Below are 23944 nucleotides of genomic sequence, written 5' to 3' on the forward strand. Positions count from 1 at the left end.
GGGAGGAATGACAGTTAGCAGGGTTTTGTCCCCTTTGGATGGGTGCATTAAATGTTTAACATTCAGCCCAAACCACTGCAACAGGAACACAGCACTAACCCAAAAAGAAAGACACCTCTGACACTCCAGCATTCCGTCTGCACCACACGAGATACCAGTCGCTCAGTGCTCAAATCATTCTTTGAACATAAGAGCTAGGAGCAGGAGTAGGCCATTTGGCCCCTTGAGCCTGCTCTGCCATTCAATAAGATCGTGGCTGATCTTTTCGTAGACTCAGCTCCACTTAGCCGCCCAGTCTCCATAACCCTTAATTCCTTTACTATTCAAAAGTTGATCTATTCTTGCCTTAAAAACATTCAATGAAGTAGTCGCAACTGCTTCACTGGGCAGGGAATTCCATAGATTCACAACCCTTTGTGTGAAGAGGTTCCTCCTCAACTCAGTCCTAAACCTGAGGAGGGTGCAGAGGAGATTCACTAAGTTGATTCCAGAGTTGAGAGTTTTGGCTTATGACTGAGCCCAGCCTACTCAGAGACGGAGTAGGCTGGGCTACACTCCTTGGAATTCAGAAGAATGAGGGGAGATCTTATAGAAACATATAGGATTATGAAGGGAATAGATATGCTTCTATAAGATCTCCCCTCATTCTTCTGAATTCCAAGGAGTGTAGCCCAGCCTACTCCGTCTCTGAGTAGGCTGGGCTCAGTCATAAGCCAAAACTCTCAACTCTGGAATCAACTTAGTGAATCTCCTCCGCACCCTCCTCAGGTTTAGGACTGAGTTGAGGAGGAACCTCTTCACACAAAGGGTTGTGAATCTATGGAATTCCCTGCCCAGTGAAGCAGTTGCGACTACTTCATTGAATGTTTTTAAGGCAAGAATAGATCAACTTTTAAATAGTAAAAGAATTAAGGGTTATGGTGAGCGGGCAGGCATGTGGAGCTGAGTTTACAAAAAGATCAGCCACGATCTTATTGAATGGCGGAGCAGGCTCAAGGGGCCAAATGTGCCAGTACATCCTTTCTTAAGTGAGGAGATCAAAACTGTACAGTACTCCAATGTGGCCTCACCAGCACCTTATACAGCTGCAACATAGCCTCACTGTTTTTAAACTCCATCCCTTTAGCAATAAAGGACAAAATTCCATTGGCCTTCTTAATAACCTGCTGCACCTGCAAACCAACTCCTTGAGATTCCTGCACAAGGACACCCAGGTCCCTCTGCACAGCAGCATGCTGCAAGTTTTTACTATTTAGATAATAGTCCATTTTGCTGTTATTCCTACCAAGATGGATGACCTCACATTTACCAACACTGTACTCCATCTGCCAGACCCTCGCCACTCACTTAAACTATCTGGATCCCTTTGCAGACTTTCAGTGTCCTCTGCACACTTTGCTCTGCCGCCCACCTTAGTATCATCTGCGAATTTTGACACACTACACTTGGTCCCCAACTCCAAATCATCTATGTAAATCGTAAACAATTGTGGTCCCAACGCTGATCCCTAAGGCATACCACGAGTCACTGATCGCCAACCAGAAAAACACGCATTTACCTCCACTCTTTGCTTTGTTAGTTAACCAATCCTCTGTCCATTCTAATAGATCACCTGTAACACCGTGCACCTTTATCTTACGTAGCAGTCTTTGATGCGGCATCTTGTCGAATGCCTTCTGGAATTCCAGATACACCACATCCACAGGTTCCCCATTGTCCACTGCACGCGTAATGTTCTCAAAGAATTCCACCAAATTAGTTAAACATGACCTGCTCTTTCTGAACCCATGCTACATCTTACCAATGGGACAATTTATATCCAGATGTCTCGCTATTTCTTCCTCGATGATAGATTTAAGTATTTTCCCTACTACAGAAGTTAACCTAACTGGCCTATAGTTACCTGCCTTTTGCCTACCCCCTTGTGACCAGCGTCACATTTGCTGTTTTCCAATCTGCAGGAGCCACCCCAGAGTCCAGCAAATTTTGGTAAGTTACCACTAGTACATTTGCTATTTCCCCCGCCATCTCTTCTACTGCCCAAGGATGCATTCCATCAGAGCCAGGAGGCTTATCTATCTTTAGCCCCATTAACGAGCCCAACACTACCTCTTTCGTGATCATGATAGTTTCTAGGTTCTCACCTGCCGTAGCCTCCCGGTCATCAATTTTTGGCACGTTATTTGTGTCTTCCATTGTGAAGAGCAACACAAAATACCTGTTCAACGCCTCAGCCATGAGTGCCCTGCCCTTGGCTCGATGTAGTCTATGTTTCTCTATCCTGTGCCAGTCTATTCATTTACCAATAACTTCCTTCAATTTTCAAGCCACCCAGCATTGATATTCTCTTCGTTCCTCTTTTGACTTGTTACCGTCACTCCATAACACATCTTAACGTGTCTATTTCCTAAGAGGAGCCCGACCTCATAGCTCTAGCTTTTCCTCATTACATTCTGCAAATTTCTTTGTCCTTCACTCTCCTCAATATTTCATAACTTTTCTGTCCAACTGGTCCTTTCCATTCTCATCCAAACTCATATTTCACAACATGTATAAAATTATGAGGGACATAAAGAGGGTAGACAGGAAGAAACTTTTCCCCCCGCCTCGATGGAGAGGGTCAAGGACCAGGGGGCATAAATTGAAGAAAGGGGTCAGGAGGTATTTTTTTGCACAGAGGGTGGAGGTGAGATGTTGGGGGGTTGGCATCCCGTGGGTCTCCTGTGATCTTGGCCATTTGTGGGGGGGGTTTTTACGGGCTGGGATCCTGCGGGCACGGCTGGTTGCTTTGGGATTGGGGGGGGCGGGGGGGGGTCTCAATTGGCTTACAGCTGCGGTTGGCTGCATCTTGTTTGGGGCGGCCTGTGCTGATGCTCCCTGTTCTGGGTTGTCGCCCTGGCCTTGTAGATGGCGGGGTGTAGCGAAACTTTTGCTTTATTGAGGCGGTCTGGACTGGGTGCTGTCCTTGTTTGGGTGGGGATGGCATTCACTTTGTGGGCGGGGTGGTGTCCCAGGGTGTGTGGGGGTGGTTGCTGTCTCAAGCTGGGACGGTGGTGGATGTGTGGTTTCGGTGACGGCTGGGGTGGGGGTGTTTTGACGTGTTTTTGCTCACATACTGTGTTTGTGCTTGCTTTTGCTGTTGCTGGGCACATGGTCTGGGTGGGGTTGTGCTGTGGGGGGAGTGTTGGGGGGGGGGGGTTCCCTTTCGGGAGAGTGTCGCTCGGTTGGGCTCAGGACACTGTTCTGGGTTGGTGTGGCGGTCCTCGGGGGGCTTGTGCTTGCCTGGGAGTGGGGTATTGGGTTTTCTTGTGCGGGTCGGTGTCTTGTTCTTGCGTTGGGTCTCTGGGGTATGAACCTGGCAGAGGGTGCCTGGAACTTGCAGCCAGGGGAGATTGTGGAAGCAGACATGATAGTGACTTTTAAAGGAACGTCTTGACAAATACATGAAATGGATGGGAATGGAGGGAAATGGTCCCCGGAAGGGTAGGGGGGTTTTAGTTCAGTTGGGCAGCATGGTCGGTACAGGCTTGGAGGGCCGAAGGGCCCGTTTCTGTGCTGTAATTTTCTTTGTGAGGATGAGAGGAAAATCTTTTTCACCCAGAGGATATTGGGAATCTGAAACTCACTACCTGAAAGGGTGGTGGAGGCAGAGACCCTCATAACATTGAAGTAGTGTTTAGATGCACACTTGCAATATCGAGGCATGTGGACCAAGTGCTGTAAATGGGATTAGAATATTTGCATGGTTTGACCAGCACAGATATGATGGGCCAAAGGGCCTTTTTCTATGCTGCAGACCTCCTACGTGCCTTGCTCTCACACCCATGCAAAATAATATTCCAAATCAAGTTCTTTACAAGTCAAGCTTGAGTTATTTATTCAGCTTTGGGGTCAGCAACCGTCCCCTTACTAAAATCCTGAAGTTAAATTTGAAATGAAAAGCATCAGGCTCAGAAAGCCAAAGCACTGTTGACTGAACCAAGCCAATAGAGCACAAAGGAATTTCAAAGGCACACTTCAAGCACTCACCAAGGCCAACGTAAGTAATTCAGGAACAGAATTTATAGAATAATAGAATCCTACAAAGCAAAAGGAGGCCATTCAGCCCATCAAGTCTGCACTGAACACAATGCCACCCAGGCCCTGGCCAGTTCCCCTGACACTAAGGGGCAATTTAGCACGGCCAATTAACCTTTGGACGTGGGGGGGAAACTGGAGTACGCGGAGGAAACCCATGCAGACATGGGGAGAACATGCAAACTCCACACAGACAGTGACCCAAGCCGGGAATCAAACCCAGGTCCCTGGTGCTGTGAGGCAGCAGTGCTAACCACCATGCCACCCCATGGAGTGAAAATGTGCAGAGAAAATTAATTAACATATATATTTTTAAAAATAGATATCAAATTTCACTGCACTTTGTTAGCAATCGTAACAGAATAGTCTGCAAATGTAATGAGGGTCTGTATTAAATGCCAAGTTCTGTATTAAAGGTATTGGAAAGAGTAACAAACACAAGAGTAACACTGGCTGTAAACATCAGGGCATCACTGCTGCATTGCAGCAGTTTAGTATTCCCAGCTACAAACTCCATCATCAGAGACAAAAGGAGGGAAAAAAGCTCAACCCAAGAAGTCACACAGGGCAATAATAGCTTTTATGTTATTTCTATACTGATTAAGGATCAGTCCTCCATCCCCACACGGCAATTTAAAACACGCCAAAACGTCACAAAATTCAATTACCTCTCCATCCACGCCTGATAAACATTATTTGCTAAAACAGACTCGGGTGTAATGTGAACAATGAGGGCAGGAGGGCTTTCAGATCCTCCCGCTTGATACCTGCGAAAAACATAAATCTAATCAGATCCAACACACGATTAAAGAACATTGCTTGGTTTAGTAAAGGTACAGCTCGAATATAACATAGCTTAATTTTCTAATCTAACCACGTGTGAACAAGAAGTCTCACAACACCAGATTAAAGTCCAACAGTTTTATTTAGAATCACGAGCTTTTGGAGCGCTGCTCCTTGATCAGGTGAGTGAAGGAGCAGCACTCCGGAAGTTTGAGATTCCAAATAAACCTGTTGGATTTTAATCTGGTGTTGTCAGACTTCTTACAATGCAAAACCCAGTCCAACGCCAGCATCTCCACATCACGGCTAACCACACGCTGCCTGGGAGAAAGAGTGAGAAGACAATCCGTACGTAAAGCGAATCAAGCAGCTACCTAATACCCCTAAGTGAGGCAATTTGGAGAACAGGGCAACATTGGTAAAAGACGGGGAGCATTTGGCCCACTCACCCTTCATTAACGAATGGACAGAAGGCTAAGGATATTCGGCTAAGACTCTCACCAATTTTTACAGATGTACCACAGAAAGCATCCTTTCTGGATGCACCACAGATTGGTATGGCTCCTGCTCTGATCACTACCAAGGGTTGTGAACGTGGCCCAGTCTATCACGCAAAGCAGCCTCCCATCCATTGACTCGATCTATACTTCCCACTGACTTAGAAAAGCAGACATCAAGGACGCCACACACCCCAGACATGCTCCCTTTCACCTTCTTCTGACAGGAAAAAGATAAAAGAAGTCCGAGGTCACATAACAACTGACTCAAGAACAGCTTCTTCCCTGCTGCCATCAGACTTTTGAATGGACTTGCCACACATTAAGCTGATCTTTCTCCACAGCCTGGCTAAGACTGTAACACAATATTCTGCACCCTATTCTTTCCTTCTCCCCTATGTACTCTATGAACCGTAAGCTTTGTCTGTAGAGTGTGCGAGAAACAATGCTGTATCCCAATACATGTGACAATAATAAATCAGATCAAAAAAGATAGGCCTCAAATCCCAAAAGGAAAAATATGCATTCAGGCTGGTGATCATTTGTCCTACCACATAGAGCAGAGGAATTCTCAGAAGTCTAGAATAGGATTTAACTTCTTCAAAAATAGGCAAAATCCAATCTTATTGAACAATTGTTTCTTTTTTCAGAACTATTTTTGCTTCATTGGACAGAATACACTATATTACAATAGTTTGCACAACTTGAATCATTTACAAAATTGGGGAGGTCCTGAGAAGTGCCAACTTTCCATTTTGACCACCTTTGTAAGAGCTGCAATTACATCAAGGCCAAGACAGCAGAGACACCAGTCATGCAGCTGTGAGCTCTCACTCGGAGGAAGACTCAAGAGGCACAACCGGCAATGAAATAATTCAACGGATTCTTCTGTTCAATTAGACAAGTGGTGACGCCAAAGATTGCATCAAGTACAACCATAGCTAAGGTGCCATTGGCTGCTCTCTGCACTTGCTTCAACAATAACTGGAGGTGGCAGTGCAACAATATGATAGGCTGAGCAATGAGGCATAGGCCAGCCCTGGCCCTTACAGTCCCCCAGGTATTGCTAGGATATTCCTAGCTGTCCGTCACGTCCCTCGCTGCACGCTTCAAGGACACAGTCACTGGGGAGGAAGAAAAAGGGGGAAATCCACTTTACGGATAACTCACCTTTTGAGTTGTTCATTGTCACACATGGAGGCAATAAATTCTTCACTGGGACATTCCAATACCAGAAAGGTGGGCCCTGGATCAGCAGGCGTGCATACTTCCTCAGGTCGGATCTGCAGAATATATTAATGGAGTTTAAACATTAGAAACATGCAACCGCTAAAAGCAACAAGTCAACAGCCGTACGAGTATCCACAGCAAGATAATGGGAAACAACTGGTTGAGTAAAGGTTGACTGAATATTAAAATATCAATTTTAGCTTTGGAATGCAAAACTCTGTTAAACACAGTTGGAATGCATAAAGTGGGCATGTGTTCCAGTCCTTCAAGATCAGCACCAGGTAGAATGTACTTGGGGTTTTTTTTATATATTTCATAGATAAGATAGAATCTCTACAGTGCAGAAAGAGGCCATTCAGCCCATCAGGTCAGCACCAACAACAATCCCACCCAGGCCCTGTGCACAGATCCCTATGTGTATTTTTACCCTGCTGATCTCCCTGACACTAAGGGGCAATTTTGCACGGCCAATCAACTTAATCCGCACATCTAAGGGAGAAAAGCAGAGCACCCAAAGGAAACCCACATAGATACAGAACGTGCAAACTCCACATAAACAGTCACCCGAGGTTCGAATCCAACCTGGGTCCCTGGCGCTGTGAGGTAGCAGCGCTAACCACTGTGCCCACTAAGAAGCTTCATTCAAATTTTGGCTCTAAGCAGGCAGGCAATTTGATGGCTTATTTTAAAAAGCACCAGGAGCTTGAGATTAATTGGGAACATGGATAAAATGTATCTGAGCAAAGTCAGAGAGAAAGGTTATAATATAGTTATAGAATCCCTACAGTGCAGAAGGACTATTCAACCCACTGAGCCTGCACCGACAACAATCCCACCCAGGCTCTATTCCTGTAACCTCACATATTTACCCTACTAAACTCCATGACATCCCCTTAACACTAAGGAGCAATTTTCATGGCCAATCAACCAAACTCGCACATTTTTGGAATGTGTTAGGAAATCGAGCACCCACAGGAAACCCATGCAGACACGGAGAGACTGTGCAAACTCCACACAGATACCCAAGCTGGGAATCGAACTCGGGTCCCTGGCACTGAGAGGCAGCAGTGCTAAGCACTGCGCCACCGTGCCACCCCAAATTACCAGAGCCACTCAGCATTTAACTATTTACTCCCCCTCATCGCATCCAAAAAGTACCAATGAAAAATACCAAGACCCTGTACCTCTCCATAGATGCTGCCTGACCTATCAGGCTTCCAGTATCCGCAGTACTTTGCTTTCCCGTGTCCATTAATGTGAGCAAAAGGAGGGTAGGGGGGCAGCCAACTTTCGCATGCACCCATTTGGGTATTAAGATGGACTAAGACTACAATCTCAGCTCCCAGGTAGATAAATTCCAAATAATTAATTGAATCCAGTATAATTTGCACTGATGCTGTGCCTTCAGGAATCTAACACAATCTAAGCTGGTTAAAAAAATAGTCATTCCCAATTAAAGTGGTTTTACTGAAACGCAATTGGTAGAAAAAAGAATCCCTGAAGCAATGAGAATTGGGGGCAGCACATTCATGTTGCTTGCACCTCAGACTCTCCTGAACTTGCAACACAGCTGGATTCTGTGCAATCTTCCACACAAGTACTGTGCGAGCAATGTTCGTGAATTCAATAGGATGTGAAAGTCTGAAGGAGTATGACAAACCTCCCTGCCTTCAAATGTTACATTCTTCCCATCTTTCAAAGCGGCAACAATTGGTCCAATGGCCGATGTCCCCCTGAAACACAAAGAGAGGGATAAACTGACAAAAAAAATACTGCTAGCGTTATTAAAACTACCCATGGTAATCATAAGGAGCTCCCAAAACTGAAAGGTTAGTAAAACTCTTTATCCTCCTTTCCCCACTGATACAATTGAAGATAGAGTCATAGAGATATACAGCATGGAAACAGGCCCTTCGGCCCAACTCATCCGTGCTGTCCAGGTCTCCTAAACTGAACTAGTCCCATTTTACTTTTGCTCATATCCTTCCAAACCTTTCCCATCTACGAACTTGTCCAAATGTCTTTGAAATGTTATTATACCCACCTCTACCACCTCCTTTGGCAGCTCATTCCATATGCACATGGCCTTTGTGAAAAAGTTACCCCTCGGGTCCCTTTTAAAACTTTCCCCTCTCACCTTAAAACTATGCCCTCGAGTTTCATAAAATCATACAGTGCAAGAGAGGCCCTTGCGCCACCCTCTGGGTAAAAAAAGATTTTCCTCACATCCCCCTAAACTTCCTGCCCCTCACTTTGAACTTGTGTCCCCTAGTGACTGATCCTTCAACTAAGGGGAATAGTTGCTCCTGATCCACTCTGTCCATGTCTCTCATAATCTTGTAGTTCATAATGACATTAGAACATTACAAGTGACTTCCCTCCACAGTGCAGTGTGAATCTCGTAACTTGCACAATGTTAGTTTTTATTTATTATTCATTCAGGGAAGGTGGGCTTCGCTGGCTAAGCCAGCATTCGTTGCACAACCTTAATTGCCCTCGAGAAGGCGGGGGTGAGCTGCCATCTTGACCAACTGAAGTCTACTCAACGCAAGTACACCCACACTGTCAAGGAGAGTGTTCCAGAATTTTGACCAAGCAATAGTGAAGGAGCGGTGATATATTTCCAAGTCAGGATACAGAGTGAAAGCTAGTGGAGGAGGGCCCTGGACATTTTTGTTTCGTGATTCATTGAAAAATGAGTAAACGTGGACCCAGCGTCTCTCCGCCCACCACTGCTGTTGATGAGCTATCTGGGCACCAATAGACAGAAGGATCTGTGACGGTACTGCAAAGTTTGTACACATGTGAAAGCAAAGAACCAAAGCAAATGTTTGGTCCTGCATCAAGTCTGAATTTCAGAAAATAAGCTCGTCATCTCCAAATTTCTTTACTTTTTTTTAAAAGGGGGGGGCGGGGGGAGGTGGGATACTTGGAAGATTTTTACACTAAAACATAACCAGATTTACTTCTGGAGATGACTGTTATGCGCTGCTGGAAAATTTATAATTTCTCAGTGTGAACAATATTCTAACTATTTCTGACCATATTAAATAAAAACAGGAGATAAATAAACCCGTGATAGGCTGAGGGTTAAATTTTCAGGTGGGATTCTGCAATGGAAAGTTATTTAGTTTCTGTCACAATATTAGACCACAAAGAGGGTTCTGGTTCCCATCCAAGAAATTGTGCTACTTTTTCTCTTCCTGATGATTGGACTCATTTCGTGCATCTCCGCTTTCTTTGGTTTACATTTATAGCGGTCGGAACGTATCTATACTCTGGTTAAACTGTCCATTCAGGTGGCAAGCCTCTCCTTCAGTAATCCAGAGGTTTAATAGCTAAAGATTTTCAAGAGCAAAGCCTTATTACTTACACTGGTAAACCGAGCTCCTTAGCCTTCATAACGAGGAAATTTCCTTTCTTAGGATGAAGCTGTAAATGAAAATAGTTTTATTATAGTAACTCAGTAAAGTGCTGTCTGAGCTCCAACTAGTTTTCATCAAATCCCTACTGTGCAAACGCAGGCCATTCAGCCCATTGGGGCTGCACTGACTCTCTGATTGAGCATCTTACCCTGGCCTCTTCCCCTGCCCTATCCCTGTAGCACCACACATTTACCATGGCTAATCCAACTAACCTAAACATCTTGGGAAATTAAGAGGCAATTTACCATGGCTCATCTTTGGAGAGTGGGAGGAAACCGGAGCACCTAGAGAAAACCCACGCAGATGGGGGGGGACGTGCAGACTCTTCAAGGACCCTGACACTGTTCCCTGGCACTGTGAAGCAGCAGTGCTAAGCACTTATCCTAGTCCTTCTGGAACTATAGAGCAACACCCGCATGACCTACTATGCCTGGACTGCTTCAATGAAAAAGAGCTACCAATCAAGTCCACTCACCAGCCAACCCCCCCCTTCCCCACTCTGCCCTTACAGGGGTGACAAGGTGGCACATAGGTTAGCTGCCTTACAGTGCCAAAGACCAGGTTCGATTCCTGGTTTGGGTCATTGTCTATGCAGAGTCTGCAAGTTCTCCCCGTGTCTGTGTGGGTTTCCTCCAGGTGCTCATGTTTCTTCCCACAGTCTGAAACACATGCTGGTTAGGTGCATCGGCCACGCTAAATTCTCCCTCAGTGTACCTGAACAGGTGCCGGAATGTGGCGACTAGGGAAGCGTGACTGTGATTTCATTGCAGTGTTAATGTAAACCTACTTGTGACATGAACAAATGAACTTCAAAACTTAAAAAAAAACTTAACAAACCTTTACCATTCAAGTATCTCACAAATTCTCTTTTGAAAGTAATTATTGAACATGTGTCCACCAGCTTTCCACCTCCAGATCACAAGTCACAGTTTAAAGACTTGTTCTGCTTCTCGCCTCCCTTCTACTGCCAATCATCTGAAATTGGTTCTGGAACATTCTGCCAGAGCTCGCAGTGCCGTTATTCTACAAACTCCTTCCAGATTTCTCCCTCTAAGGGGAACTCAGTTTCTCCAATCCTGGAGTAACTGCTACCATTCAGGTAGAAAACACCTACCTTGCAGACAAAAGCCACCACTAGCGAGGGGTCTCTCGTTGACATATTTGGACTCCTCACTAAAACAAAAAGGCAGATAAATGTAAACAGTTTTCTTAAAAACCTCTCCAATCCAGCTCAACATGTACCACTGCTGCTGTCCCAATGCAACCACAGTGCAAAGCGACAGTTCACCCTCATCACTGGCCCCCATGGAGAAAGGATCCCCTCCCTTCGACTGCCTGACTCCCCCAAAGCATGGACCAAGGTTAAATTCTTTATATTCACAGCAATGCATTGGCTCGTATAGTCGGAGATGACGGGATGAATCTTGCCGTTCCACCAGCCACAGGAATCGTAGCAGGTGAGAGGCAGACCAATGGAGCGGACCTTTGACCTCCAGCTATGGAGGAGGGCGATAATAAATCAGCACTTGTTTGACCATGAGAGAAATCATGATTGTCCCTGCAAGGTTAGCATGGAATTTTCCTGATTGTGCAATGCACTCAGGCTCTAGCTCAGAATCTTCTGGAAATAAATGACCAATCGTATCCAAGCAAAAACACACGGAAGAATGATCAATGTAATCAGAAGCAGATTAACATTGAAAATAGGAGTAGGCCATTTGGCCCTTTGATCCTGCACCATCACTCAACATGATCATGGCTGATCATGCACTTTCAGTATCCCATTCCCGCTTTCTCTCCATACTCCTTGATCCCTTTAGCCGCAAGGGCCACGTCCAGCTCCCTCTTGAACGTATCTAACAAAGAAGTGGTCCCTACAGCTTTCTGTGGTAGCAAATTTCACAGGTTCACAATTGGCTGAGTGAAGAAGTTCTTCCTCATCTCAATCCTGAATGATTTACCCCTTATCCTTAGACTGTGACCCCTAGTTCTGGACTTCCCTAACACTGGGAACATTCTTCCCTTATTAACTTCTCCAGTCCCATCAGGATTTTATACCTTTCTATCCCCTCTCATACTTTTAAATTCCAGAGAGTACAAGCCCAGACAATCCAGTCCCTCTTATGTCAACCTTATCATTCCAGGAATCAGTCTGGTGAACCTTCGCTGGACTCCCTTAATAGCAAGAATCCCCTTCCTCAGGCTAGGAGACCAAAACTGCACACCAAAGTCAGGGTGTGGCCATACCAAGGCCCTGTATAACTGCAGCAAGACATCCTTACTCCTCTACTCAATTCCTCTTGCTGTGAAGGCCAGCGTGCCATTAGCTTTCCTCACCGCCTGCTGTTACTTGCATGCTCACCTTCAGCAACTGTCCCACCATGACACCCAGGTCATGTCATGCTTCCCATTTTCCTAAACTGTCACCATTCAGATAATAGTCTTCCTTCCTGTTTTCTCCACCAAAGTGGATAAACATAAACATAAGAACATAAGAAATAGGAGCAGGAGTAGGCCATCCAGCCCTTCGAGCCTGCCCCGCCATTCAATAAGATCATGGCTGATCTGTCATGGCTCAGTTCCACATTCCCGCCCTCTCCCCATAACCCTTAATCCCCTCGCTTATCAAAAACCCATCAACCCGCGTCTTAAAAATATTTAGCGAGGCAGCCTCCACCACTTCAACGGGCAGAGAATTCCAGAGATTCACCACCCTTTGAGTGAAGAAGTTCCACCTCAACTCCGTTCTAAACCGCCCCCCCTTTATCTTGAGGCTGTGCCCCCTAGTCCTACTGTCCTTTCTGAGCGGGAAGAGTCTCTCCACCTCTATCCTATCCATCCCATTCATCATCTTATACGTCTCAATGAGATCTCCCCTCATTCTTCTAAACTCTAACGAGTACAAGCCTAGTTTATTCAGCCTCTCCTCATAGCTCAACCCCCTCAACTCCGGTATCAGCCTAGTAAACCTCCTCTGCACTCCCTCCAAGGCCAAAGCTCACATTGTATTGCATATATCAGGTATTTATCCATTCAGCCAGCCTGTCCAAGTCACCCTGCAGCCTCTTAGCATCGTCCTCACAGCACATACTGCCACCCAGCTCAGTGTCATCAGCAAATTTGGAGATATTGCATTCAATTCCTTCATCCAAATCATTAATGTATATCGTGAATAGCTGGGGTCCCAACACTGAACGCTGTGGTACCCCACCAGTCACTGCTTGCTGCTCTGAAAAGATATATTCCCACTCTCTGCTTCCTGTCTGCCAACAGTCTTCTGTCCACTTCAGTACATTACTCCCAATATCATGAGCTTTAATTTTGCTCGCTAATCTCTTGGGTGGGACCCTGTCAGAAACCTTTTGAAAATCCAGGTAAACAATATCCACTGGTTCACCCTTGTCCGCTCTACTGGTCACATTCTCAAAAAACAGCAGGCGATTTGTCAAGCACGATTTCCCTTTAGTGAATCCATGCTGACTTGGACCGATCCCGTCACCGCTTTCCAAGTGCTCAGTTACTGCATCTTTTAGGATGCTTATTCATGGATGTTGTGATGCTTTTTTTTACCTGGCCTCTCCTTCAGGTTTTCTTCTAAGCGACCCTCGCAATTCTCCTCCAGTTGCCGTTTCACAGATTTTGGTGATCGGGGCCGGTTGGGGCTGGTTTTGCCAAGTGACCCATCTGATCTACCATCTGGCCCTCGGCTCTCCTGCGAGTCCAGTTTAGCTACAAACACAACGTTACACAATGATATATTTAACCAATCTCTTTACAACCCATCAGCAAACCTCCCCCGCCAGCACCTTTCCCCCGCCAGCTCGACCGCAGCAACACCCTTCCGCTCCCAGCCGAACCCCCCCCCGCCCAAAAAAATACATTTCAAGCTCTAAAGGGCGAGCAATGATATGCAGGGAGCGATAAAACTGCAGATTTAGCAATGTTCCAGACAATGTCAGACATTTGTTCCCCCATCCTCCCATCAACAAAAAGCAAGCTGACACTTTTACAACCCAGTTACATTATAGCTTGCCTATTTTCGATCAGCGTGAAGTGGTTTGCAACTTGCACTGAATATAAACTGCAGGAAACTTCAAGGATAAAATTGTCAAACTGACAGCAGGTTTGAGCTTGATAAGCAGAAGCAGACAGGGGTACTTTCACACAGACACATGTAACTCATGGCGTCACTCTGCCCACAGTTGCAAACAGATTCGCTGGGTCCTTGACCACACTGGGTACCAATACAAGGGTTTAATTGGCCTAAAAGCAGAAAACGCTGCAAACACTCAGCAGCACGGAGATGCAAAGGGCTAGCAGTGCTAAGTAGAAACTCAGCTAATATTCTGGGGACCTGGGTTCAAATCCCACCACGGCAAATGGTGGAATTTGAATTCAATAAAAAATATCTGGGATTAAGAATCTAATGATGACCTTGAAACCGTTGTCAGATAAACCCATCTGGTTCACTGATGTCCTTTCGGGAAGGAAATCTGCTATCTTTACCTGGTCTGACCTCTGTCTGACTCCAAATCTACCGCAATGTGGTTGACTCCCAACTGCTCTTGGGCAACTAGGGACAGGCAATAAATGCTGGCCAGCCAGCGAAACCCATGTCCCACCAACAAATAAAAAAAAATCTGGAGGCTTCACTGGAGGAAGAAAGAAAGATTAACGGGCTGGATCTTCATGGAGTCGGGAAAGACAACACGGACCTTAACAAATAGCCGACAGGATCCGACTCAGAGTCTAACCCGCGACCTTCGCTAGCCGATCAGAATTCCTAATCCGCCTGGCTTCATTGCAAGTACAGCTACATGTACCTCTTAGTCCCCCCTGCGATTTTTGCTTAGTTGGAGTCTGCTTCTCAAGACCCATTGGTTCACAGGCCCTGTGAGGAGTCGTGTACCATAGTCTGGATGCAGAAACGTTTGAAGCCAACTCATGCCTCATCCAACTTCAATGACCCTGGCCATGCCAACCGCCAACCCCAATGGCGTTGCATACTCATGTTCCTCCAAACATCCTCAATAGCCTCTCATATCTTCCATGCCAATTCACGGAATGCCCATGTTTATTGACTCAGTGTACACACTGTACAGAACCAACGAACCTTACAGCAACAATGGCATGCAGAGAAAAGCTTAAACCCCAGCCTTGTTAGTTCATCCAAACAGGTGCACACAAGAGAAAACATTGCTCGGTTAACAATCATTTTTCTCCTCAGATCAATTTTTTCCCCATGGCTTCACGTTTACACTTTTAAATCTAGTTTATTGACAGATGTAGGGGCAGCAATTTTATTTAGGGAAAGGACAGGAAGGAACTTCACCCCTGAGCAGAGGTTGTCAATAACCAGGGTGCACAGATCTAAGTTAAGGGCCAGGAGGTTTAGAGAAGACGTGAGCAGATTGGAGGGCGATGGGAATCTGAAGCCTGAAGAGATAGTAGAGGCAGGAACCCTCACAACATTTAAAGAGGATTTAGCTGATCACCTGAAATGCTACAGCACACAAGGCAATGGACCAGGTGCTGGAAAATGGGATTAGAATAGATTGGTGCTTGATGGCTGGCACAGGCACAATGGGCCAAAGGGCCTCTTTCTGTGCTGTAAAACCCTATGGCTGAAATTTTATCATACCGCGTGCCACGGAGCAGGCGAGGGGCAGTCCATGGAAAGGCCCATTAACCTCAAGCTGGATTTTACGCTTTTGGGACGAGCTAAGCTGTAAAATCCTGCCCTATGATTCTATGAGTAAAGTTGTGATTAGTTGGTTGTTTAAAGTTTTTCCAAACGTACCATTGTTACTATAGTGTTCACTGATTCTATACTGGGTAATGGGCGTGGAAGTGCTAGAAGTGGGCATGGAAGATGAGAGGGGCCATTGGGGGTGGAGGGGCACACATGGGTCATTTGGGATGGTTGAGAGGTATGGGTTGGCATGGACAATGCAAGGGATGGATGGGTCATACAGATTGGGTTTTGGGGTTGGGGGAATGAGGAACAAGAGCTAGGGAGGCGCAAAGTTGAATAAAACAACTGGGACAAAGTCCCAGAGAATCGTGACAGGAGTTGTAACCAGTTCACCCATGCTATTCCGGTATGCTGAGCTGGAAAATTTCCCAATTCCCACTCATTTTCCAACCCACAGACCACAATCAGTAAAGTTAAGCAACCGCACATCCTCCACGATTATCCTCAACTCCGGTGCCCCATAAGACTGTGTCCTCAGCCCCTTACTATATTCCTTACACACTATGATCGTGTGGCCAAATTCCACTCCAACTCCATTTTCAGGTTTGCTGATGACAACACCATAGTGGATTGGATCTCAAAGAATGATAAGACAGAGTACAAGAAAGCAATAGAGATCTGGTGAGCTGGTGCAATGACAATAATCTCTCCATCAATGTCAACAAAATGAATGAGCTAGTCATTAACTTGAGGAAACGTAGTGGAGGACAGGCCCCTGTCTACATTAATTTTGATTCAGTGGAAATGGTTGAGAACTTCAGGTTTCTAAGTGTTCAGGTCACAAACAATAGTCCTGGTCCCCCCACGCTGATGCTATAGTGAAGAAAGCTCACTAATATCTCTATTTTGTCAGGAGGCTTATGAAATTCAGCATGTCCGCTATGACATTCACCAATCTTTATAGGTGCACCATAGTAAGCATCCTTTCCAGATGTATCACAGCTTGGTAGGCTCCTACACTGATCAAGACCACAAGAAACTACAAAGTATGTGAACGTAGCCCAATTTATTATGCAAATCAGCCTCCCATCCACTGATTCTGTCTACACTTCCCACTGCCTCGGAAAATCAGCCAGCGTAATCAAGAATCCCACAACACCCCGGACATTCTCTCTTCCACTTCTTCAGTTGGGAAAAAGATACAAAAATCTGAGGACATATACCAATCTACTCAAAAACAGCTTCTTCCCTGCTGCTGACAGACTTTTAAATGGACCTACCTCACACTAAGTTGATCTTTCTCTATACCCTAGCTATGACTGCAACACCACATTCTGCACTCTCTCCTTTCCTTCTCTATGAACGTTATGCTTTTTCTGTATAGCGTGCAAGAAATAACACTTTTCACTGTATACTAATACATGTGACAACCATAAACCAAACCAAGTAAATCAAATCAACTTTTGGATTGGGAAATTTGGCTGTGCCACTGGCAGCTGCCGTTATCCCTCAAAGAGGAGCCTCTTTACCCATGTCTGAAAGAAACCAGCAGGAAACAAATCCACATTCTTTACAAACAATGACGTGGGATAGGAGAAATAACACTTACCAAATATAGGCACTTGATGCACAGTCATAGTATCATCAGCATAGTCTGGGTCTGTGTATGGGCGCACCGCTGGTAAGGAAGGAGGGAAGGTGTTTAATAATGAGTTGAAAAGCTTCATTCATGAACAAGGTCCTGGGTAATTCAAACATTAATCCACAAGTCATACCTAAATCCAGTCCTTGTAGGGGACCAGAGAATGTTCTGATAGCAGCCAAGTACTTATCCTATGACAGAAATGAGGAAAATTAGTGTCAATTGATTCATACATAACATTCACTCAGCACCTAAAAAATTGACATTAAAATCTTGATATCTTGCGAGTGTAACTGCTGTACTCGCTAATTTACTATTTTAAATCTTTTAAGACCAGACTTCCATTTACAGATATGGTGTCCAAAATTTGACACAGCTTTGGTTCTGATGGTGCCAGATGTTGGAATTCATAAGAACATAAGAAACATAAGAAACAGGAGCAGGAGTAGGCCATCTAGCCCCTCCAAATCCCCTTTGGATTCCAATCCAAATTCCCTTTGGATTTGAATTGGAAATCCAACCTCTGGCACCATCAGGACCGAGATTGTGGATTTTGAATCAGCTGATCTATAAAACCAGCCAAGATGCCATTTTTAATTGGCAAAACGCAACCTCGGAGACTTCAGTCCTCTCTCCAATGACTCCCCAAGGTTTGACAGAGTTGCTTCAAGGACTGTCGGATGCCCCTTGACATCCACTATGGTTACGCGGGAAAGGTGGGTCATGGATGGGCAGAATGAATGGAAAAGGGTTTCAGTTTTTCAGCTCACTCAGCTGGGCTGGGGACTAGCCTGGCGGTGGGGCACTGTTACTGTCCTCTATAACTCACCAAGTGCTTTCAGATGCCATAGTCTGTGAATCAATCTGACCTTCCCTGTTTGCGAGATTTTGGAAATTTCTCCTACTGGTTTGGCATCAATGCATCAGTACTGTACACGGCACACTTGCGTAATCATAGAATCACAGAAACCCTACAGTGCAGAAACAGGCCATTCAGCCCATCAAGTCTGCACCAACCACAATCCCCGTAACCCCACATTTTTACCCCGCTAATCCCTCTAACCTACAGATTCCATCACACTAACAGGCAAGTTAGGATGGCCAATGCACCCAACCTGCACATCACTGCACTCTGGGCAGAAACCAGAGCACCCGGAGGAAACCCACGCAGAAACAGGGAGAATGTGCAGGCTCCGCACAGATGGTGACCCAAGCCAGGAACCGAACCCGGGTCCCTGGTGCTGTGAGGCAGCAGTGCTAACCACTGTGCCACCGTGCGGAGAGACCTTCCCGAACTGTATTGGACTCACGGTTTTAGGAACAAGAGGTGTCAAACCACAAGGACTCTTGATCACACTGTCGAGGGGAAACTGACAACCAAGCTAAAACGGTACGGGTAGCACTCGTTCCCATTTTTACAAATGCCAGGCTTTTAGCCAGCTCGATTCTGGACTTTGTACCTGCGTGATGTTCAGCAGTTTAATGCCCAAAAATCAAGCCCTGTTCAACAATGCAGCACACAGTCAGGCGCAAGCTCCTCTCGGTGACACAGTGGTTAACACTACTTCCTCACAGCACCCAAGGACTGGGTTCAATTCCAGCCTTGTGTGGCTATCTGCATCGAGTTAGTACGTTCTTCCCATCGGCGTGGGTTTCTTCCTGGAGCTCTGGTTTCCCCCCCACACTCCAAAAGATGTGTGTGTTCAGTTGATTGGCCACGTTAAATTTCCCCATAGTATAAAAGGGGATTAGCCTGGATTGGATTGCTGTCGGTGCAGGCTCGATGGGCTGAACTGCCTTCTTCTGCACAGTAGGGATTCTATGATCTTCCCAGTTACATACTGGGCAAGGTTACAAGCTCATTCCTCTGTGCCTGCGATTGCAGGACAAACAGGGGATTAAAAGGGGAAACAGCAAGGCAAATCTAGCCGTCATCAGCATTAATCTGAAAACAGCTCCTGGATAATATAACCACGGGGTTGTCTGTAAAAAAAAAAGGGAAAAGGAAACAAGGTACTACCAGTTGTGACCATGTAGACTAGGAATAAGTTAAAGGCCATGCAACATTCGTAAAATGATACAAAGCTGGTCACACGATTATCAAAATGACAAATGTTGTACCACAGGCATTCAGAAACAGAAGCACCTAGAAATCACCACCATGATTGAGATGGTTGCTGACAGAAGACAAGCCTGGGCAACATTCGCGCCTAAGTCATATGTTTTACTCTTTTCACTGCCCTCAGATCAATAAGCAGATTGATGGACAGTGTGGGAGCAACCGAACCTTACACAGTGAGTGATTTTTCATTCTTCTGGAAGACCTTACAGTGAGAAATGCCACTGTACACAACAACACTGTTGCCTCGCAACTTGTGTTTTTTGAGTTTGCTACCCAGCAACCTCATAAGAACGCAAGAACTAGGAGCAGGAGTAGGCCATCTGACCCCTCGAGCCTGCTTTGACATTCAATAAGATCATGGCTGATCTTTTTATGGATTCAGTTCCACTTACCCACCCGCTCACCATAACCAGTAATTCCTTTACTGTTCAAAAATTTATCTATCCTTGTCTTAAAAACATTCAATAAGGTAGCCTCAACTGCTTCATTGGGCACAGAATTCCACAGATTCACAACCCTTTGTGTGAACAAGTTCCTCCTCAACTCAGCCCTAAATCTGCTTCCCCTAATTCTGAGGCTATGCCCCCTAGTTCTAGTTTCACCTGCCAATGGAAACAACTTCCCTGCTTACATCTTATCTATTCCCTTCATAGTCTTACATGTTTCTATAAGATCTCCCCTCATTCTTCTGAATTCCTCTGAGTATAGCCCCAGTCTACGCAGTCTCTCCTCATAAGCCAACCCTCTCAATTCCAGAATCAACCTAGTGAATCTCCTCTGCACCCCCTCCAGTGCCAGTATATTCTTTCTCGAGCAAGGAGACCAAAACTGTACATAGTACTCCAGGTGTGGCCTCACCAGCACCTTATATAGCTAGAACAGAGAATAAAAACAGCCCGGGAAACAGGCCCTTCGGCCCAACGAGCCCGCGCCGCCATTTTAACACTACCAGTGCCCCCCCGCTCCATCCATGACCCTTATCTATTGTTTTATGCAACATAATCTCTCTGTTTTTAAACTCCATCCCTCTAGCAATGAAGGACAAAATTCCATTTGCCTTCTTAACTACCTGCTGCATCTGCAAATCAACTCCTTGAGATTCCTGCCCAAGGACACCCAGGTCCCTCTGCACAGCAGCATGCTGCAATTTTTTACCATTTAAATAACATACTATTTTGCTGTTATTCCTTCCAAAATGGATGATTTCTACTTACAAACTGTGGCGGTCCAGAGAATACACATTTGGGAACACCCGTGTCCTTCAGCGTTAGAATCATACCTGGAGAACACATTTTAAGGACAGAGTTAGTCGACCCAGCAGATTTAGGGAAGGAAGTCTGTCATCGTTATCGAGTCTGGCCTTTACTTGGTCCCAATGGCACACCAACATGATTCACTTTCAACTCCTGCCTCAGTGACCTAGCAAACAGCCTGCATCAAACTGCTATCAAAAGGTAATGAGAGCTACCTGAAACTCAATTAAAAAGAAAAATCCACGTTCTCCACACATCCTTCACTCCCCTGGCCAAATTCCCCATTGGGCCCTCACGTACAATTCTGATGCAACTGCAGGACTGACTCAAAATATGACCATGTGTAATTCCACATAGAATCAAAGACTTCCTACAGTACAGAAGGAGGCCATTTGGCCCATCGAGTCTGTACCGACCACAATCCCACCCAGGCCCTATCCCCATAGCCATCATTTACCCTGCTAATCCCCCGACACGAGGGTCAATTTAGCATGACCAGTCCACCTAGCCTGCACATCTTTGGACTGTGGAAGGAAACCGGAGCACCCGGAGGAAACCCACGCAGATACGGGGAGGACGTGCAAATTCCAGACAGGCAGTGACCCGAGGCCAGAATTGAACCCAGGTCCCTGGCGCTGCGAGGCAGCAGTGCTAACCACTGTGCCACCGTGCTGCCCATTAACATTTCAATTTTCTAGTGCTGGTAACATTTCACAGTTGTTAGATTCCTAACCCAAGGTACTTAATTCCTCTCCTTTTTTTCAAAGGAAAGAAAGACTCAAGTTCTAGCAAAGTTCATTCCAACATCGACATTCAGACCTGATAATCCTCCGACATTAGACCAATTCATCCTGGTCACAAAGATATTGTCAAGACGAGAAACCTTCAGTCTGTAAATGAGAACATTAACTTTCATCAGAAGAACAGCACACATTCCCGTCCGTGACATAATCATTAAGTTTAAAATGTCAAAGCTTATCATGTGCCTGATAAGAGCAAGATAGAGAGAGAGAGAGACTATCCTTACTTGTGTTCCTGCATCAGCCGCTGTGTCCCTTCTCCACAGTTAAAGAGATACCTGTAACATGTACAATCAGTAAAGGTTATCAGGGCCGAGTCAGCTTGAAGTCAATCTGCTATCTCTATAGCTTTTTTGTCAGCAGAAACAAAACCCTCCGAGAAACAAACAGTAGCTGCTCGTTTTCCTCATAAACACCACTGGAGTGCTAAACATCCCCGGGTGGATTTTACTGGCTCATCCCGCCGGTCGATCAGTGTGGCGAACGATGAAAAGTCAAGATTGAGCCCGTTTTTTCATCTCTTGAGACCTTCCGCTCTGTTTTCGGGCGAAATTAGCTTCTTGCCCATGTAGGAGCTCACCGCTGGCAATGATTGGTAGCGGGACCCGATGTTAGTGGGAGGGGAAAGGGGGAGTGATAGATTTCCCAACACACTCCCAGTACAGGGAGATCGATGCACCAGTGCAGTGGTGCGCCGAGTGCTCAGCAGCCGGCTTTGCCAGTGAGACTAGGCTTCATTCTGCCCCCTTCTGGCAAGAATCACATCCTGACACATTTTTTTGAAGGTGCCCATAAGATTCCTTTTTTTCAACTTGGCAAAAAAAAAACAAGTCTGAAACTCTCTCATTTTCTCACCCGTTCATCAATGTTTTTGGTAATATCGCCCCTGCCTCAGTCCCTGCAACCTACAATAAAGCTGAAGTGGAAACCAGTTGGTGAAATCACAGTGCGTTACCATTTAACTGTTAGAGCATGCTTTAAAATCATGAATGCTGAACTTTACAAGATAGATATGTTTTAAAATGTCCCTTTAAAACCAAAAAAAATGAGAACTGGGGAAAGATGCAACTGGAACTCCTGGTTAGCACCTCAATCCTGTGATCGCAGGTTGCCATGTGGACAGAAGCAAAGCCGCCGAGGTGTTGAATGGTAATTTTAGCACCTTTCACAGCTCAAAGGACACAAGAAAAGCAGCTGCTGAGTTACAGTGATAAAAGGCTACTGCTGAGGTAACACTGTCTATATTTAAAGACCAAAGGAGCTGCTTTTATGTGTTCAGTTTCTGTTCAAAAGAACGGTGACAGGCAGGACTCTTGAAGGGTTACGGAAAATTAATCATCGTGAAATGTGCCTTGCTGGTAATAATTGGATCTGGGAAATTAAAGCAGATTGGACCAACTGTTGAAGGGCATTAGTGAGGTTCCAGTGGCAGGTGTGGCAAACTTCCACGAGACAGCTAGGAATGACTTCCAGAATGTTCTTTCACTGCTACACATTTGCCACAAGATTCACATTGAGTAAAAAGCACTTTGTGAGAAATTTCAGTTGTATTAATTAGTGTGGAACTTACACTTTTTTCAGTCTGATGTATTTGTTGCCTGTTATCTATGTTAATTTGAGTTTTTTTATTACAGTAAAAAAGTCTTTAAAAGTGAAATCTTGTGCTTCAGTCACTTGCAATGGCCATCTGAGAAAGTTATCTCTTTTTAAAACTATCATTCTCCATGGGGAATCATAAAATCATAGTGTTACTAAGTGCGCTACTGACATCCAGTGGCAAAACAACGAGAGTCTTTTTTTTAAACACGCAGGTAGTTTTCCAATAATATGCAACATATGAAACACAGGCAATCTGCTTGTAAAATCTATACAACTCAGGTGAAATTATGAGTCCGAACCATGGCAATGCATCTTATTAGCTGGTTTATATTGATTTAAATTTGTACAACCACCTCACTGCTGCGTAAACTCTAAATAAGTACAACAAGATTTTGCTTATTGTAAACTTTATATGCAACATCTGATTTCTCCAATATCATTGCGACCTCCAAGGGGAAAAAAAATTGGATCTAAGCGAAGTATATCACAAACTATAATAGCTGCCTTTAACAACAGTGACTTATCAACCGTGAATCGCTTTGGGATGTCTCAAGAATACAAATGGTGCGAAACTGCTTCAAGTCTTCTTACTTAATATCTAATGCTCGTGCAACCTGTACTACATTAAAAAAAACCTCTACAAAATACTGACATCAGAGTCACAAATAAATTGCACAATAAATAAAGACCTAAATAAATTGTATAGGGCAGTAAAGTGGCACAGTGGCTAGCAATGCTGCCTCACAGAGCTAGGGACCCGGGTTCAGGTCACTGTCTGTGTGGAGTTTACATGTTCTTCCCATGCCTGCGTGGGTTTCCTT

The 23944-nt window shown here is 45.2% G+C and overlaps 1 protein-coding gene across 1 annotated transcript in view; it reads right to left on the reverse strand.

Annotated features, from left to right (window-relative positions):
* The window catches only part of elac2 (elaC ribonuclease Z 2), a 64780-nt gene that overhangs the window by 34480 nt on the left and 6356 nt on the right, over window positions 1-23944 (reverse strand). Inside the window, exons 2-12 of the mRNA XM_080209044.1 lie at window positions 21752-21802; window positions 21544-21614; window positions 20686-20750; window positions 17483-17540; window positions 17317-17385; window positions 13583-13741; window positions 11127-11185; window positions 9961-10019; window positions 8248-8320; window positions 6528-6640; window positions 4746-4844 (exon numbers count right to left, since the gene is read on the reverse strand). Coding sequence (XP_080065170.1) covers window positions 4746-4844; window positions 6528-6640; window positions 8248-8320; window positions 9961-10019; window positions 11127-11185; window positions 13583-13741; window positions 17317-17385; window positions 17483-17540; window positions 20686-20750; window positions 21544-21614; window positions 21752-21802 — 876 coding nt within the window. The remainder of the gene's footprint in view (window positions 1-4745; window positions 4845-6527; window positions 6641-8247; window positions 8321-9960; window positions 10020-11126; window positions 11186-13582; window positions 13742-17316; window positions 17386-17482; window positions 17541-20685; window positions 20751-21543; window positions 21615-21751; window positions 21803-23944) is intronic.

The sequence above is a fragment of the Carcharhinus amblyrhynchos genome, chromosome 21 (genome assembly GCF_965287045.1).
Source record: "Carcharhinus amblyrhynchos chromosome 21, sCarAmb.v2.hapA, whole genome shotgun sequence".
Lineage (NCBI taxonomy): Eukaryota > Metazoa > Chordata > Chondrichthyes > Carcharhiniformes > Carcharhinidae > Carcharhinus > Carcharhinus amblyrhynchos.